At 47.5% G+C, this 17,969-nt stretch overlaps 2 protein-coding genes across 4 annotated transcripts in view; one reads left to right on the top strand and one right to left on the bottom strand.

Annotated features, from left to right (window-relative positions):
* LOC106743522 overlaps nucleotides 1-15,340 on the bottom strand; it is a 23,863-nt gene extending 8,523 nt beyond the window's left edge. The window contains exons 1-4 of the mRNA XM_014617447.1: nucleotides 14,309-15,340; nucleotides 10,697-11,662; nucleotides 10,265-10,364; nucleotides 9,965-10,127 (exon numbers count right to left, since the gene is read on the bottom strand). Of these exons, the coding sequence (XP_014472933.1) occupies nucleotides 9,965-10,127; nucleotides 10,265-10,364; nucleotides 10,697-10,937 (504 nt within the window). The 5' untranslated portion in view covers nucleotides 10,938-11,662; nucleotides 14,309-15,340. The remainder of the gene's footprint in view (nucleotides 1-9,964; nucleotides 10,128-10,264; nucleotides 10,365-10,696; nucleotides 11,663-14,308) is intronic.
* LOC106743523 (partner of Y14 and mago) lies at nucleotides 6,145-16,894 on the top strand. Of its 3 annotated transcripts, none has more exons than XM_014617448.1 (4): nucleotides 6,145-6,391; nucleotides 6,828-6,974; nucleotides 16,069-16,165; nucleotides 16,267-16,894. In XM_014617448.1, the coding sequence occupies exons 2-4, from the start codon at nucleotides 6,926-6,928 to the stop codon at nucleotides 16,802-16,804; spliced, it is 684 nt and encodes a 227-aa protein (XP_014472934.1). In that variant the 5' UTR covers nucleotides 6,145-6,391; nucleotides 6,828-6,925; the 3' UTR covers nucleotides 16,805-16,894. The 3 variants fall into 3 exon arrangements, with proteins under 3 accessions (XP_014472934.1, XP_014472935.1, XP_014472936.1); XM_014617449.1 differs by lacking the exon at nucleotides 6,145-6,391 and adding an exon at nucleotides 6,433-6,447; XM_014617450.1 differs by lacking the exons at nucleotides 6,145-6,391; nucleotides 6,828-6,974 and adding an exon at nucleotides 15,443-15,565.
* Nucleotides 16,895-17,969: the final 1,075 nt, after the last annotated feature.

Here is a 17,969-nt window from a genome sequence, read left to right as displayed (position 1 = left end):
CCCCCTCCCCCTACCCGTATATTGTCGGAGCATAGTAATGCTCTTTTAATTATCCAGTTTTCTTATGTAATTCAACAATCGACATTGATCGAATACGGTCCTCATTAATATATTCTTACGCTTATATACTTCTAAAATTAGAATACAACGCACACGCACACTTTACATGAGCAGCATGTATGCAAATTAGGATGTTTAAAAACAGGTTGGAGTAAAAATATTTTATTGTGAAAAATTACAAGTTCCTGGAAAGTATTTAATTATTTATAAGTTTTGTATTTTAACTTTTAAAACGGGGATAAAAGATAAAAACGATAAAACGATTTGTTTGCTCGCGCTTCTTCAAATTGCGACATTTTACTTTTAGAACTTTTGTATATTCCATTTGTGGAAAGTAACGATAGAAAGAGAAAGGAGAAATAGTTGAAATAGAACAGAACGAAGGAGGTTAGTTAGTCGCGCGTTAGTTGAGATACCAAAAGTGGCGTGAATATTCGATTCGTGACGCATATTTTAACGATACCGTTAGAGGTCCCAGACGGTCAAAATGATTCCGGTCTTTCTATACCACAATAGACTCTGGCTACACAAGCAGGTAGTTATGAACGAGATAGACGCGGCCTTGAGTTATTTCGTCATCTGAAAATATTTCGCTGTTGAATTACATCACGATGCGTCTAAATCGGTAAACAAAGTTTGCATTATCCGGTCGTCAAATCGAATGCAAATCGAAAAAAGATATGCATCTATTTAAAGAAAAAAAATATATATATATATCTTTTCTCAGACCAGTCGATACAAAATTAAACTCGCACAATGCAAGATCAAGCAGCGTATTATAATACGAAAACAATAGTGAACGTGCAAATTCAAACTGTCGAAACTCCAAATAATTTTATTACAGCACATGTTTTAACGAATCTGCAATCAACCTGCTTTCGTAAGCTGAAAGGCTGTCACTTGTCGCGATTACTTGACTTATCGATTTTATATTGGATATTGACATGTTAACTTTTTACGGGGGGGAGGACAATCTATACATATATGTGTGTGTGTATATATATATACACATATACACATACAGACCACTATTGCAATATCGAAAAATTACACTTGCATTTATGACCAGTAGGAGCTAAATGTGAAAGGTTAATCAACGAACATATGCAGTATTTCGCGGATATCGTCGTCGAGGTCAGGCTCTAATGCGTCATTCGAAATTGATTGCGAATGTTTGATGCATCAAAGGAAGAGGAATGACGACTTCGTCTTCGGAGGATTCAAGGTTCCCCGATGCGATTTGCACATATCGGATGATTTCCGTGCGCTGTCGGCACTGCTATAATTTATGCTAAGTAGCTTTTATCATTTCTGGAAACCGCATAGTTGTAAAATATTGTTAATCGAGCACGTCTGTGTGTGTTTCGAAATCTTATCCTAAGATCTTGGATTTGCAGACAAAGGTGATCGCGAACGATGCATCGAAGTAAATAGTAATACTGCGAAGCTTGGATTTTTGGGACTTTTGTGTTTTTTCTCATGTCTCGAGTCACCGATTGGAATGTAGCAATAACAAATATACCGAAAGGAAGAAATCATTGGGCAAACCAGCCATCGACTTTGCTAACGACGTTTATTATATTTCCAAGTGACCACATCCGCGTTTCTTTTCCTCGTGGCGCTTACATTATTAATGTCAGTCACTTTGGGCGCTCATGCAACATTTATGACCTACGGTCGTTTCAGAAAAGACAGTCACGGAAGATACGGATTGGCTATTCGAATTTGTTTGACCTTTATGATAAAAACCACGCCAGATAAAAAGTAGTGGCAACTTCGGTGAACGGTACATACGAACGGCTTTTGGTCTCGTCCATCTATTTTCATGGCGAGAGAACACGACTGAGACCGCGATTTTAACGTCCAAACGTGTACGACGGTCAAAAAGTTCCGGTTGTAAGAAGCACAACTTGGCAAAATTCGCTCGGATATTTCTATGCATCGTAACTGTAACTTTCGAAAATCAATTTGCAATGACAACATTTTTCGCTGAAGTTGCGATATGTATCTGCGCAATAGTTGGTAGTTTGGTGAGAGAAAAAGAGTGGCGTTGTGTTTCTTTCTTTCGATCGCTATTTCTGGAAAATCGAGCACTGGTGATTTTTTTTCTTCTTTCTTCTTTTTCCCAACAGATACGCGATACGAATAAAGCTGCAGTTTTGGAGTGATGCTCGCACAACGGCGGTCAGCGAAATAATATTGACATAGTGCTGGCAAACGAACAGAGACCTCCTTGTGGCTCGTAGTCGAGATAAGCTAATCTCTATCATAGTCTGGTACGCCTCGCGAATGTATAGCAAACAACGGGTCTTATCGCTTCATACCGAGTACGTCATTCGATAACTGCGCTTCGTTCCGCGCTAAAAACCTAAATTTGCAACTGTACCGCGTTGGAAAATCCCGATGTCGCTCGGTACATAATTCAGGAAATTTGCGTATCGCGCATCTCACGGAACACTTGTTATCGTTAACGTTATCTGAAAAATAGCAGAAAGATTCCGCGGGACGTAAAGATTTCGCGGTGAAGAAAGCAGCAGGCGGATTTCAACGCCGCGCAATTTTCAACGTGTCCCCCGCGCTCTCAGCCGCGGAACTGTGCGGACGCGCTTGTATTAATATTCACGTACTAACGGAAACAGTAGTAACTTTATCTTCCTCCACTTTCCCGTCTAATTCGTTGACCTCCTTTCCTTCATTTCACGCGTGCGAGAACGCGCGAGCGAACGAAGCAACGTATGTACACGTACGCGCGCACGCACGCCCTCGTCCGAGCTTCCTCGAGTTCGAATCTCGTCGCTCTAAAGATTGACCAAAGAAGTTGTCTTTCAGTTCCCAAGTTGAGTTACGCCCGGTAGAGAAAGCGAGCGAGCGAGAGAGAGAAGGAGAAAGAGAGGAAGAGGATGGCCCCTCTCGGTGAGGGAGGGGAACGGCTGGACGAGGGCGGCGGGGCGCGGGGGGAGGGTGACCGCCGCGAAATAACCGACTATCCGAAAGGGCCGGTGGTAAATAACTATAATTTCTTTTAGACCCGGACTACAGTCAGGGTTTGAGCGGAATGGGCAATACGTAGGATAAGAGTAGAGAATCGGTGGGGGAATTGAAGAAAGAGAATAATAATAAGAAAACGAAGACGGGGGAGGAGGGGAGGAAAGGGAGGAAGAGCGGCCACCACAACGCGATGGTGGAAGCGAGAGATGTGACGGGAGGATAGGTCCGTTGCGCGCGAGGCTGACCAGAAGAAGTCGGGAGAAAGAGAGAGAGAAAGAGAGAAAGACGGTGGTGGGGTGAAAGCGGACCCAGGCGCACGAGTGCAACGACCCCTTCGGTTAGGTCAGCCACCCCACGGACGCGATACAACGCGACGAGCGGGTCCGGTCGGTCGGACGGACCCGCGCGCATGGTCAGAGAGACGGGTGCATGAACGTACAGCCGAATAAACGGGTGGTGTTGAGCGAACGCGATGAGAACGAATGTACAGCCGAATAAGCGAGCCGAGCTTGGATAGCCTGGCTAAACTCGGGGAACGAATGATCCGCAGAAATGCATCGAGAGAGAGAGAGAGAGAGATGGCTCGCTAGGTGGCACATGTCGAAGCCCTCGGCTGACAGACTTTTTCTTCCAACGCGATCGCAATCTCTGACCGCGCGTGCAATTCATCCTTGATGCGCCTAGCGCACATTCGCGAGCGTACTCTTCCACTTCTCTTCTCCCCGGCTTTTAAGACGCGTGTTTTCGTATCCCACGCACATTCACCTATGACGCGTGCTAGTATCTATGAAGAGACACAGCGCACGATTCACTCGTACAGATATATTTTTAACGCTTCATACTTGGCCGTTAACAGCCGTTCAAAATAATGGACGGCGGTGTGCTATTAATGATCCGTGATTTGATTCAACCGTGATACACGTGTACGTAGCGCGCGCACGTCCGAGTACCCACGTCAATAAACGTACCGCGGTGAATGGAGTGTTATATCGAGAAAGTGACACGCGATACGCGAGAATATCGAAGAATCGGCCGCGCAATATGATCTAGAAATGGATTAAATTCCGGATAGCGCTCGCTCGCGTTTCTTTCATTGATAGGGAAATGCGTGCGATTCTATTTGAAATTACGAGACGTTTCTTTATCACGGTCGATTTCGCACGTTCGATCTTTCGGTTGGTCGTCGGGCGTTCTGTTCCAATGGCAAAAGTGACAGCGGTGTATCTTGGAACGTCGCTCGAACCAGGCGACGTTTCCTCGTTGTTTCCCTCCTCCCGTTTGCCCCTTTTTCATTTGCAACATTGTGCGCACAGCCAGGCGGACTCTCTACTCGGCGGCGGGCGTCTAGCGGCCGTTCAGCAGCGCTGCGGCCGGTCGCCGAAGAGCGAAGGGGAGACCACCAGTGGCCACACAGGCATAGGGGCAATCGAGGGCAACGCACCCGGTCAGCCTTGGCATGAATTGAGTCTAGCAATGCGAAAGTAAAGTTAGCCAGGCGCATTAACGCCCAGTGACCCAACTTACCTCTTTCGCTGCGCCGCGCGCGCATTTCCCTCGGCTGAAATTTTATTTTCGCACCGCGGCTTTCCTCCCCACCGCCGGCGATCCGGCTAGTTTTCGCCGGTCCTCACGCAAGAAGCCTGCCATCGATTCCTCGCTCGGATGGGTTTAAAAGCACCGATCGCTTTCTCCGCGCCGCGAGATAGCCGCGTGCATATGTGTATGCACTTTTAACATGCATATATAGCCCGCGTTCGGAATGAACGTTCCGTCCTCGCGATCGCAAGATGCGATTGGCCGTTTGAGCCAGTACGAAAAAATAGGGTGACTCATGGAGAAAGTATGTAGCGCATACGCTGCTTTTCTTCTCTTCTCGTCGTGCGAGTTATCGCGCTTCTCGCGGCGCGACTTAACGTTAGTTAGGACCGACAAGTTCCTACCGAGATAACGGTAAATGCGACGAATATCCGGCTGTGTTTAACGACGAGAACGAACTTCTTTCTTTCGAGTATCAATAGCCTCACGTCTGACAATTGCAAAGGCGTCCCTTTCAAAAGTACCCCGCTTGAACTTTCGGGAAATCATCGCGCGACGTGGATCCTTCGGAGGAATATTCCCCGATGGAAGCGGGAAGCTTTCGGGAATTTCCCCAACTACGAGACGGTTTGTAACGCAGACGAGGGAAATAAATAAAGCCGAGCTGCGAGCGTCGGGTTAGAAGATGAATCATTTTCCCAGTATCTAACATTTTATCGCCTCTCTTTGGCGCGTATCTCAAAATATCGCGAGACAACGCTAAACCAACAAGAGAAGTTGAGGCTTAAAAGAGCGAGTCGGGGTACGGAGTAAACCGACTATGCGTAAACAATGACACACTTTCTCGGCACTCCGTCGCTATCTCGCCATATTCATTCGCGCTGCACACGTAGCGCCAGCGATCGTTCGATCCGACGATCCTCCGCAAGTCGAAAGCTCCGTGTTCAGAGCGTATTGACGAAAGGCTTATTCCTTCTCTCTTTGCTCTTTGAGTCGAGCACTCCGACGAAAGAAAATGCGAGTGTACGTTTCGGAGGGAAGACGAGGCGAAGAGTTGACGAAAGGACCGTAATTCATGAAACGATTATTCGGCGAAGAAAGGCGCGGGAAAAAGAAACGCCGTTAAGATATCGCTTGGTCGCCGAAAATTCCGTCGTTGCTGCGCGGGTCCCGCGACGACGACGTCGAGAAAAGCGAGAAGACGGGGGGGAAGGGAGGGAGTCGTAGAATGTAGACGATACGAACATGGTCAGGGTGGGCGAGAGGCATGCGGGAACGCGCGGAGCGAATGCAACGGCGGCGCGGCGAGAGGAGAGTCGCGGCGGTGCAGCGACGGGACGGGAAAGTGCGATTTAGAGGGGCGCGGGACTACTCGCGCGCGCGGCTTTGACGCCGGATCCCCGGTGGTGGGGGCTAGGAACGGCCGCGGTGGGGGTAGCGCGCTGCTTTTGAAAAAACCGCAAAGCTTTAAGAAGGCGCGCGGTACCCCCCACCACCGAGTACTACGCGGGCAACTAGCGGCCGACATAGACAAGCGCTGCGCTTACTATTACTGGAAAATAGTGCGGGTGCGACATCGGCGGCTCACTGACCGCCGTGAAAACTCTCGCGAGTCGGGCGTGAAAACAGAAGAAAAGTGCGCTCGGAATTCTCACGGGAATGTGATTGTTCGGAAACCCGAGAAATCGTATATATATATATATATACATATATATATATATATATACATACATACATATATATATATATATATATACGTGTTTCCGGATACCATTCTCTTGGACGTAATCGAGATGGGATTAGACGAGTAAGAAAGACGATAATTCGCGTGGCACTTAATCATCGCCTACCTCTACCATCGATGTAACGACTCTCTATGTTATATTCGTTTATAAATATTTCGTGAGAATTAAATTCTCCCTCTCTCATTTCTCTTTCAACGGCCACAATCCGATGCGGGTATGATGTTTATGCTTGAAATATAAATCCGACGCAGAATTAATATCTTATTCTGCACGATTAAAAATGTAATCGGACATCCGAGGAATATATTCACGCACGAATATCCGTTATCGGAATATTTGCCGCACTTCTCCCCGGAGGGAAATGTCCCTTTGCGTTTCGTAATTATACCTTACGAAGCGACAGCACGTTCTCAATGTTCTCCGTGTGCTTGAAATCATTTACCTGCCGCAACACTTGATCTCTCCGAGTTTGAAAAACGCATTTTCTCATTTCCCTAGGTGGCGATTGCACGGTACAGTTTAACAGAGCCCGAGTGAAAATAAAATGTGTGACGCGTGCAATAGTGTACTTTAGTGGTACTAAACAATATGATAACATGGTGACAAAACTATCTACGACTGTGTCGTCGGCCAATAACAACGAAAGTTAGTGGAATTCTATCGTAAAACATGCAGCGTGTGTGTGTGTGCGCGCGCGCGTGTCAACGAGTTCATCAATCGACCGATCCGATAAAATTCGCAGCACTCGACCGGACTCTTCCGTATGCTTTCGGAAAAGTCCTCCATACTCTGGGAAGAAAAGCAAACGAAAAAAAAGAAATGAGCTCGGAATAACACGGTTATTGAATTGTATCCCGCGAGTGTGTCGAGTTACGTTGCACAAACTGCTCTTTCAAATGCATATATTCGCGTGTCAGCTAAGTCCAGTTTTCCACCTCCGTTGAATAAGTGTGCGCCTCGAACGATCGCGAATCCGTTCCTTCGCTGCACGGCTTCGTTTCGCGCCGCTCTCGAGTGCATTTTATTCCGTAGGGACGCCGTGTGATCAATGAAAGTTGCACCGCCGCTTCGCTCCGCTCCGGAGTACACGCTCCGGCCTTGATTCGCGCGATAAATTTTCTCCTACGGCAAAAACTGCCAGCCGGTAACGTTTTCGCGCGCGCGAATGCAGCTTCTCGCTTTTTACCGTATACTCATTCAGTGTACACTTCATTCTATGGATTTGAGGTCGTTCGTTTAAGATGCGACACGAGTGCTCAATCATGAACGATTATTTCGGCGGGCGCGTACAACGACGAGACGAGGCCTGCATTAGACGAGTTGGCGAAAGTAACGAGCAATTTATATCCCCGTGATATCGAATCACGCCCGCAAAAGTCTCGGAGGAAATCGTCATATCTCTCCGTTTCGGTCGTGAAACTCTCGCATAATTATTTTGCGACTCTCAAGAACCGTGCCGTGAGTGTCTCTCCGTGGACGAAGCCGCCATTCGACGGGAAATAAAACGCGGCGAGCTGTGCGATTCGGCGGCGATACGTTGGAAGTTCGTTGAATTAAATGCCGTATCAATACTCGGTGCGCCGCGGCGACTGCGCGAGAGATGGATATTTCGGCGATATCGTACATTTCGCGCGACTTTTCGCCGATCCCCCCCGAGAAGACCGGAAATAATCGAGCGCGATTTTCTGACAAACGCACGTGAAACGAGCGAGGGGAGAGGCGAAATTAGAGAGAGCCGGACAATCCCGGCTGTACTAATGAAACCGTCGCTCGGGAAGAAACGAATTGCCGCGCATGGAAAGCTGGCCCGGTTTAATTGCAGAAGTCAAACATCGTACGCAACTTTCACCAACGTCAGTGTTTATGCATCATATGCCCTTTTGCCCCACAGACTTCGGCTGGGGCGGGCGAATGGTGTGCGTGCGTGTATATATACCTATGCGTATGTACGTGTGAGTGACAAAGAAAGCCGTATAATATATTTCATTAGCGGGCAAAGCTTTCTTACAGTCATTGCTCGGCGCGTACGACGCAATATCGCCGAGTTGGGTTTGCGTAATGAAAAATATTTCTCCGTTCGGCCGGGGTTTCAGTTTTGAGAAATCGCGCGCGCGCGACATTCCTCACCTCGATATCTTACATTACAAAACGGCTCCTCCCTACCGCGGATTTACGGATTAACCCGCGTTATCGTCCCTAAGTGTTCGCGCTACGGAAGATTTCTCCGCGTCTCTCCGGAGGCGCATTCCGCGGAGCGTTCTGCGCGCGCCTCACTTCCTTGCACTTTTCTTGACCCCCCCCGCGATTTGCATCTGCGCGCGCGCGCGTGACGGCGGGTTCGACGGAACCGAAAGAATAGAGAGGCGAGTCCGCGAATTTGCGATAAATTATGCATCGGCAAAAACTCGACGTATTCAGCTAAATGCCGTTATCGCGCGATTGCATACGCGCGAAATTAAAATCAGGTCAATCCCGCCGAGCCGAGCAGACGTACGGTATTTTTGGCTGAGTCATACGCACACACGCGAGCCGCACGGCCGTGTGCAATACGCTCGCAATGTATGTTCACCCGCACGCGTTCGCTCGCGCCCGCAATACGCACCGCATCATTAATTCGGTAGACTAAGTTAATGGATTCCTCTCCGCGCAAGCCGCAGGAGCGTGAGCGCAGATTGATCAGCCACCGAGCGAAAAGCTGCCCTGCTCCGCGACACCTTTCGTCGGAAATAACTTTTCCATCGTAACGCGCCGATTTTCAGCGTTAAACTTGTGCCTCTCCTTTCCGCAATCGCGCAACCGAGAAAGGATCTTGGCTCCTGCGCGCCTCGTGAAATTCTCCATATATCAAATTCACCGCATAGGTATCTCGTTACGCCTAGTTCTCCAAACGCTGCGTCCGCCTTCATGCACGAGCGCAGAGCCCTTCGATTGGATTTATTATCAATACGGCGTGCGTTTCGCGGCGGAGCGAGATTTCAGCCCGGGAAAAAGGGGCCGAAGAGGCGACGCTCGCTATTAAATGCAAAGCGACGCGTCTGGTCCATAGTTTTCGAGCTATGCGCTTCTCGACGCGGGAAACCGCGACACGTCCGCGACAATGACACAATGCCGAGACGGCAGAGTCGCCGCGCGATCTGGGGCAGTTCTGTTAATGTTCGCCGCGTATCCCATTACGGCACAGCTTCGGGATTTAGACCAAGGCCGGTGGTATTTGCGTTGGTTACCGCGTTGCGCGGAGCAATCGAGCGTGGACACACACGTGAACCGAGCGGCCGGCGTTAAAAGTTCACGAGATATTTCCATCGGCCTGATCGTAAAAATTCCCTTCCGCGCGGTGCCGCACCGTCCGCGTCGGTGGGAAATCTCACGAGCAGCCGGCCGATTCACCTGTGCCGGAGACTGTGTTGCACCTGTTGCAATCGAGCGATGCATTCGCGTACACGCTCGATAATATGCGATCGCATAATCTGATATCTCAGGTGAGGAGAAGAAGAAAGGAAAGATCGCCCGACGGCGTTAGATCCCCCCCCCCCTTTTCTTCCGCTCTCTCTCTCTCTCTCTCTCTTTTTCATGCTCGTCGTATCGAGCGGACACGCTGTTGTCGAATAGAGACTACACTGGTCGGCGAAACTTACGTCTTGCGCGGAGAGAACCCTCGTGGCGGCTTGAACGGGTACATTTCCGGAATGCGAATGACGACGCTGCGATTCTACCGCGTTATCGCGGGTGCAGGCGCTCTTGTACCAAGGCAAACCATCCCCGCTGTCCCGGTCGTTGCGATATTTTCGCCACACATGCCTGGAACGCGCAAATGATACACATATTACGGAAACTTATCGTTGATTACAACGCGTTAGAGAAGAACTGGCTGGCGTTCCTCGCGCCGGGACGCCACGGATGCCGTATCTTTCTCGCAACGAGCGAAATTAGCATACCTGACGCCGAAGGCGATCCCCAAGGCGATGATCAGCGGTAATAACGTCGATATGCACGCGAGTAAAACGGTTTGTATGTCTGAAAAGCTGGCGAGAATACCTGAAATTATTATATTTCGGGTTAAACGTGAAATTCCCCCCGGTGAGCGAGAGCACGATAATAAATCGGGGCCCGTTTTACCAGCCGGCGAATCCAACGCGGCCGTGATCACTTTTCCCGTACCGGCGCGATCCTTCCCTCCGATAACCGTAGCGCGACATTTCGCCAATAATGTCGCGAGATTTTAACGGCACGGTCCAATTGATTCGAAAGCCCTCCCGAGATACTATCGGAAATCGTTCCGATCCCCGTCGCGCCGAAAAAGACCGTGTATGTTGACGATAGCGCGCGATACTGCGCGATTTGCTCACTATGTGCCCGTGTATACTTACTATGATCGAGCTCGTCGTGCTCGACTAGGTATCCCGTCACATTGTAGACGTGATGGTGCGGTTTGACGGTAGTGACGGCTGCAGGATCGCCCGTCACCACTGTGGACGGATTAGTCGGAATCGTCGCCTCGGCGTTAATCGCGGCCGCGACCACGGTGGAAGGCAGCATCGACGTGAGATTCAGCTTCCTCGCCGTCGTTTTACCGTACGCCGTATGGTTGCGTGTCATCGTTTCTGCCATTTCATTCGAGTCCGCCGATGCATCACATCACCAAGAGATTCGGCCGGACGTATCGATTCGGACGATGGAATCGGGACTGACCAAAGGATGATCCACGTCCTCCGTTCTTTCCCGCCAAACTCATCGTCTCTCTCTCTCTCTCTCTCTCTGGCGTGATTTATCGCGATTCCGAATGAATTGATCACGTCGCGGTGGTAATAATAGGCATCGCAGAGGATGCGCGGAAAGTCACTCGTTTATGGGTCAATGTATCGCAAACCTCACATTTTCATGTATATGCAGGCAAATATATGTACATGTACATGCAATCGCCCACGCACGCCATTTCACTGGGAACGAGCTTTAAGGAGCAGACTAGTCGAAAGCTCTCGTTTCACTTTTGCCGCAGCAACAACGGCCGAAGCTCGCGTTCACAGCATATGACGATGGAGAGATAAATCTCTCTCGATCTTTCCCTCGCATTGTCAAACGTAGCTCTCCCTTGCAATTTTCGCCGCTCGCTTATCTCCGCCCCGGCAGCTGCCGATGGTTACGTTAAAAAAGTAGATAAACCGCTTTGGAAAAATTTACGGCCGAAATCTGCCTCATCTGTATTTACTCGAGCTTCTTTCTCTCCTCTTTATCGTCCGCCTTTTCCATATTCGCGCTGCGATCCATCATAAATGTCGTTTGCGTGCACGAAATTCATTCTCCTGGCAAACTTTCTGGCGAATCTTGATGCGTCACTGTAACAAGATATTTTGTTGTCGTTTAATTAAAATTATCGAAATTAATCAAAAGTTTATCTTCAGTTCCATCAGATTGTAATTAATGTGCGCGCACGCACGCGTGTGTGTGTGCACGACAATGCGAGACGTGGTAATAGTACGCTATATATCACGTGTATATTTAATTGACTCATATGCAGTGTAGTATAACAGTGTGTCCGTGTATCCGTGTCGAGAAAAGCAGATTGAAAATTCAAAGTATCTCCCAATCGCCCGTTACCTTTAACCCACTTTTGCACGCGGGACGGCGTAATATATATATTTGTTTTTTCTTACCCCGACCTCGTGGTCAATAATCGACGAATAAATAAAAATGCGCAGGGCAGATAATATCGGGTAAAAGTTAAAGGAGTAACGGTGCCTACTTTTGAGAATACAGAAACCCAGACGAGGATACCGTGCGTTTCGGCGGATAGAGGACGCGAAAGACGACGTAGCGTAAATTACATAGGATATCATCGCAGTCGCGATTTGCAGCGTCCGTAGGCAATCGCGCTGAAACAAATTGTGGCGCACACCGCATGCGTTACATATATGCATGAGCGTCTTATAGAGGCTGTAAAGCAACGATTATGCCGGTCGATACATACGCAAGCGACACACCGCGACGATCTTACGCACACACGGAGTAACTATTGCGATGGGTATTCAGTGTACTCGATACGCTATGTAGCGCGCATAATGCCGCGATATATACGTCGCCGTGGCCTGTTTGACGAACTCGCGTCCCGCAAAGTGCGCGATAGCGCGCTGCAACATTGTATGTAACGAGGACAAGGTATGCAGAGGCAAGGTTCAATCTAGCGTTAAGCGTGCCTTCTGTACGGTTCGCGGCGCCTCCGCTCATTCTTTTCAAGACTACGCCGATAAAGTGAAAATCGAATCTCGCGTCCGATATTTCACGAAGAGAAGTATATCATTCGGATGAGCAATCGCGGAGTAAACTCGGACGACGGATGTTAAAGGAGCGCAGCTGAGAGCCGCGGCCTTTCCCGAGGATTCTCAAGGATTTCGAGTGTCTCGAAACGTCCGATCGAGGCCTCGTCACGGCGGTGCCCGCTCGAAATCACGACTTCCCATCCGCCTAAACAGGATAATCAGTTTCATTATTCGCCGTGTGTTTCCTTCAATGTGCCCGCGCGTAACATCTACGAGCGAGTCCTGGGAATATTTCACGAGGAGGAGAATCCTCCTGGAGATTCGCGTGATTATGTAATACGTCGTCTATCTTTGCTCCGCGAGAGATCGCAACCTGGAAAGAAAAGAGCAAGAAAACTCGAGGATGAATCTTCACAATGTGCGAGAGCGCATCGCGCCGGGGATCGCCTTCTCCTTCCGCGGGTGACGATCCCATCTTTTGGCGAGGCGGCCGTTTCTCATACGCTTCGCCTGCATCGGTGCAATGTCCGATGAAAGGGGAGGGGGAAGATGAGGCGAAGGGGGAGGGTTGCAAGGTCCAGGACCGCAGTTTGGGTAAAGCCGTTCAGCACGCCACGACACTGCTCTCTTCTAGAGGCTCGTGCCTTCACTCTCGACTGATCGCGCTGCATTCGATGAATGCGACATTGTATCTCGCTGTCGAATTTTTCCCAACAGGAGCTCGGAAGGGTGACATTTTCCCCCAATGCGATTCGGCGGACGAAAGAAATATTTACGTCGCTTGTAACTCAAATTGATGAAATGGCCGATTCGGAATACGTTACGCGACTCTCATCTCGCGTCTCAAAGAGATATCACCCGTTTTCTCATCTCGATATAGTTGGACATTTTGGCGAATCACCGATCCTTTTTCCTCGATAAGCTCGGCAGGATCCGCGACTGGAATTCGACGGGAGCCGTTGGACCGCCCGGGCGGAGGCTTACGTTATGGTAGAATTGGCGATGGCGCAATAGCGTCCCATCGATGGCTCTCATCGGCTCCACACGCGCACAATTTTGATCGGCGAAAGTCGATAGCAGAACTGCTGCAGCTAACGCGTATCTCACCGTTCGCCGCGATGCGAGCATCACACTCTTCACCTCGCATCCGCCGTGAAAACTCATCGTTACGTTAACGGCATACCTCCGAAGTTCGCGTTTTACTCGTGTCTCACATCGCGTCCCGGATTCTAAGCACGCGCGGACGGATTACGCGAAATTTCGCGTTCGGCTTTGCGAATTCGCGCCGAAGCACGTCGGATTGATCGCGGAAAACGCATCATCGACGGAGGGACGCACAGACACTCGACACAATATATTTACATCGTGTGACCCCGGTGAACTTTAACTTATCGTCAGGTGATACCGATCGCGGTGGTTACATAAGCGGAGACACCTCAGCCACACAGGCCTCGTAACCGGTAGATTTTTCGTGTTATCCGCTACGTCGCCCCCTGACCTTAGGGAATATCGAGCCTTTGAACTTATATATCGAACGCACGGTGCGCGTTTCCATTTTTCCGCGTTACCGTGTCCGGGGTGACCTTTGGGCAACGCGTGCGAGGCGGCAACGTATCGGGGAAACCGGCCGTTCTGGGCCAGATTGAACGTCCGCGGATCGTTCGATCGTCGTGCAGCCTCGACGACGGAGGTTCGTGGCTGCGACCGAGTATCGGTGTTACGTACCGATTACGGTTTCCATTTTCTTCCGGAGCGAAGCGACGGCTCGAGCATGACGAACCGGTGAGATCGCTCTCTGCTCGCTCGAGAACGGACGGGGCTACCTGGGGCAACCTACGAGACACGGAAAACGGCACACCTATCTGGCTGAGCCGCCGGCGGACTTGACACGGGCCGCGAAAGGGAGGCTGCGAAACTGAGATGAGACCGGAGCGCAACCCCCGGTGCGCGCGCGCAGCATCCCCGGAATATACGGAAGCAGCCCGGCTAGACCAGCGGCTAACCCCCGGCTTTGCGCGTCTACTTATTCGCTGTTTCTCGAGTCGGCGTCGCTGTGTCCGCTCTCTCTCTCTCTCTTCTTTCATTACTACGTACACCAAAGCGACGAATTATTTATCCTGCGAAACTATCATGCATCTTGCGCGAAAACTGCGCGAATAGACAGGAGCTTTTAACTTCCCACGCGATTATTCGCGAAAAGTAGCGCGTGTTGAGGTAATAATTCAAATCAAAGTTACATTTCGTTCCACGCGCGCGGAGCATCTTTCGGACGCTGGGACATTTTCGTTCTAGGCGTTTCCGCGAGCGTTCAGCTTCACCCTTCCTATTTTTGTCTTTCCCCGTTCCGATATAGAATAGCGCGTCAACTTCTACGCAGAGATTCGGGAACAGCTGTCTTGAAAATTCATATAATTGTCGATTTATTTGTGAAATTTCTTAGATTCGAATTCGTTCCGCACGCCATATTATGACGATAATACCGTGGGAATCGAGGGAAAGATTTCGCCGCCACGTCCTGCAGAATTGCCGGGAAAATCGTTCACGTGTACTCAGCACGGCTCTTACCTTTGACGCCCTTTAACAATCCACGCACGAAAAGAACAGCATCCGATGAAATCGCTTCAAAATTGCTTATCATTTCGCCCGGTGACTAGAGCTCTCGAAAGGGCCGTCGCGATTAAGTTCTTGCGAGGCCCATTCGGATAAGTTCTAAATGGAACGCTTGCGACATCTGTCGGTACCCGATGTTACGCACCGCTCGTGATTCGGTGAAATCCGCCTGCTATAACAGTAACTACTAACGCCATCTTCCGACGTTACCGTCGCACTCACCGTTGTGATATTACAATCATCTGCGATCCAGAATCGCACGGAATGGCACGCGGATAGTTGAGAATTTTTCACATTTATTTATATATTTTTCACAAACGCTATATAAACGAGATATAGCGATGGCGTCGGCGTACATCAAGGACGAGTCAGGTAATGGTCGATTGTTAGCGTTGTGTCGTGCCGCGATCGAGGACACTCGGCCCGCTATTTACCGGTTCTAACCTTAACCTAACCTAATCGGACGTGTAAACAAGTGTAAACGATCGATTTCGTGTAATAATAGATCGTTTTCTTTTTATGTGCTATAATTGGATAGTCAATCTCAAGGGATTTCCCACGTAACCCGAAACACTGCGACGTTTCTTCAAGATGGTTCTTGCACATATTGAGGAAACGCTTTTTTGCGGGAAATATATCGTGCGGTTATCAAACAAAACATTTAAATAAATCGTTCTTATTCCGACTCATATTAAAAATATCCTCGTTCGTACGTGTTCTTTATCAAAAGAATGATATCATATTCAGTTTTGTGTCTGTATGTGTGTGCAAGTTAGATTATATATGTTGGATATTATTTGAGTTTCACTTTCAAATAATTATAAGAAATATATAATCAAAGTGTTGCTACAATTGATCTATGATCACTATCTCAGGTGGCACCTTTATCCCAGCAAGCCAAAGACCTGACGGTACCTGGCGTAAGCCAAGACGTGTAAAGGATGGATATATTCCTCAGGAGGAGGTTCCACTGTACGTTCTAGTTTTTTTTTCCATATTTTTATCCGTATTATCTATCTTTTGCAACAATTGTGCGTATAATGTCGAAGCGTTGTCTACAATATCATTTGCAGATATGAAAGCAAAGGGAAACAACTGATAAAGAAACCTTTATATCCTGTGGGTGCCAGTCCGGAATTTATAGCGGAACATAAAGCAAAACAAGAAGCTCTAGCAGCAAAAAACAAAGCAACACCTGGGACACAAGCGAAAACTCAAGAAGGGTCCAAAAAGAAGAAGAAGAAAAGCAAATCTAAGGCTGGCGAATCGATTACCTTGAAGGCATTAACCGAAGGACTGTCTAACATGACGACCGCAGAGCCTGAATTTCCTAAAGCTGTTCCAGCTCACAATGATAAGTCATTGTACACTGCGAAACCAATTATAACAAACACTATAATTAAGGACAATGCAGAGACTTCGCAAAAAGCAACAGCTGATCCACAGAAGAGATTAAAAAATCTGCGCAAGAAAGTAAGAGAGATCGAAGCATTAGAGGAGAAAATCAAAGCTGGCTCTCTGAAAAATCCTGAAAAAGAAATACTTGATAAAGTGGCACGGAAAATAGAGATTTCTAAAGAAATAAAAAGATTAGAGGTTACTCTCAGTTAGGAACCCAACCTATAGAACGCGAATTTATTAGTGCCATCGGATAACATCCGATTATAAAATCTTGTCAATAATAAACATACAAATTGTGTACATGTAAGCCGTAAAGATCTTTATTCCTTTCAAACGATTATATAACAATTTTAATACTTCACCATGCACTCTCTCTTGTCATCTCTTTATTTAATCCGCGCAGCAAAGAGATATACTCATACATTTATAGATACATACATATATGTAGGTGTACACATATGTGGCGATGGTATTAATTGTAAACGATTTTAATACTTGATAATATGTATTATGTATAAGAACGTAACGTAACATCAAATTTTAATAAATGCAAATGATGTTTTTGTTAAAGGAGTTGTATAATGCGATAAGGACAGTTTTAGATCGATTTATATATTGTCAATCAAGATGATCCAAGAAATATATAAATATGAATGTCTGTGTGCGTGTGTGTCTGTGTGTTTTATTATTATAATCTATATGCACTCGGTGAAACAAGAAATTTTTCATAATTTGTAAAAATAAATGTTTAACTTTTAATAAATAAATAGTTATAAATATAATCACAAAGCGAATCTGGCCAATAAGAGCCAACGCAAGTAGTTGGTTGCAAAATTTTATTTTACTTGTTAATTTTACTCGTTTTATTTCTCTCTATCATATAAGTAAAATTCCACAGTACTTCCATAATTTTTCCCCCTGGGAAATATTTTTCAGTCTAAAGCGTTCAAACATACTTTTGAGTATAAAGTTTACTGTTTTTTTACACTACACACGAATATTAATCAAAATTCATCAAATGTAAAAATGTCGGTTGAAGTTTGTCGAGTTATATTACAAACGAAAAATCGTTGACGAATAGCAGCTTCATAATAAATAGCAAAGTTTGCTAAGTTAACACAGACGATTGTTCTTCTCATATTTACATTGGAGGTATTAACGCTGCAAAATAGGGAGAGTTTTTTTTTTTCAATGGAATGAAACGTAACGTCGGGAATAAGCGAAATGTATCATTTCCTACTCCCTATGCCCTTACTACCAACCAATATTCCTTACTTAATACTGCTTACTTCCAACGACTGCCAATGGACTGTCCTTAATTTATCAACGTAATTGGTTTAAATTTAGGGATCTAACAGTAAAGATCAATAATCAA

This window comes from Dinoponera quadriceps, unplaced genomic scaffold (assembly GCF_001313825.1).
Source record: "Dinoponera quadriceps isolate SergipeBrazil2010 unplaced genomic scaffold, ASM131382v1 scaffold1069, whole genome shotgun sequence".
In the NCBI taxonomy this organism is placed as follows: Eukaryota; Metazoa; Arthropoda; class Insecta; order Hymenoptera; family Formicidae; genus Dinoponera; species Dinoponera quadriceps.
Note: the sequence above shows the minus strand (reverse complement) of the source record. Positions and strands in the feature narration are given on the sequence as shown.

What these genes read in the sequence shown, in the direction of transcription:
- LOC106743523 (XM_014617448.1), top strand. Translation starts at nt 6,926, where the DNA reads ATGGTGACAAAACTATCTACGACTGTGTCGTCGGCCAATAACAACGAA. An exon ending in GTCGGCCAATAACAACGAAA is followed by an intron (nt 6,975 to 16,068) that starts GTTAGTGGAATT and finishes TCACTATCTCAG; the next exon opens with GTGGCACCTTTATCCCAGCA. An exon ending in CCTCAGGAGGAGGTTCCACT is followed by an intron (nt 16,166 to 16,266) that starts GTACGTTCTAGT and finishes TATCATTTGCAG; the next exon opens with ATATGAAAGCAAAGGGAAAC.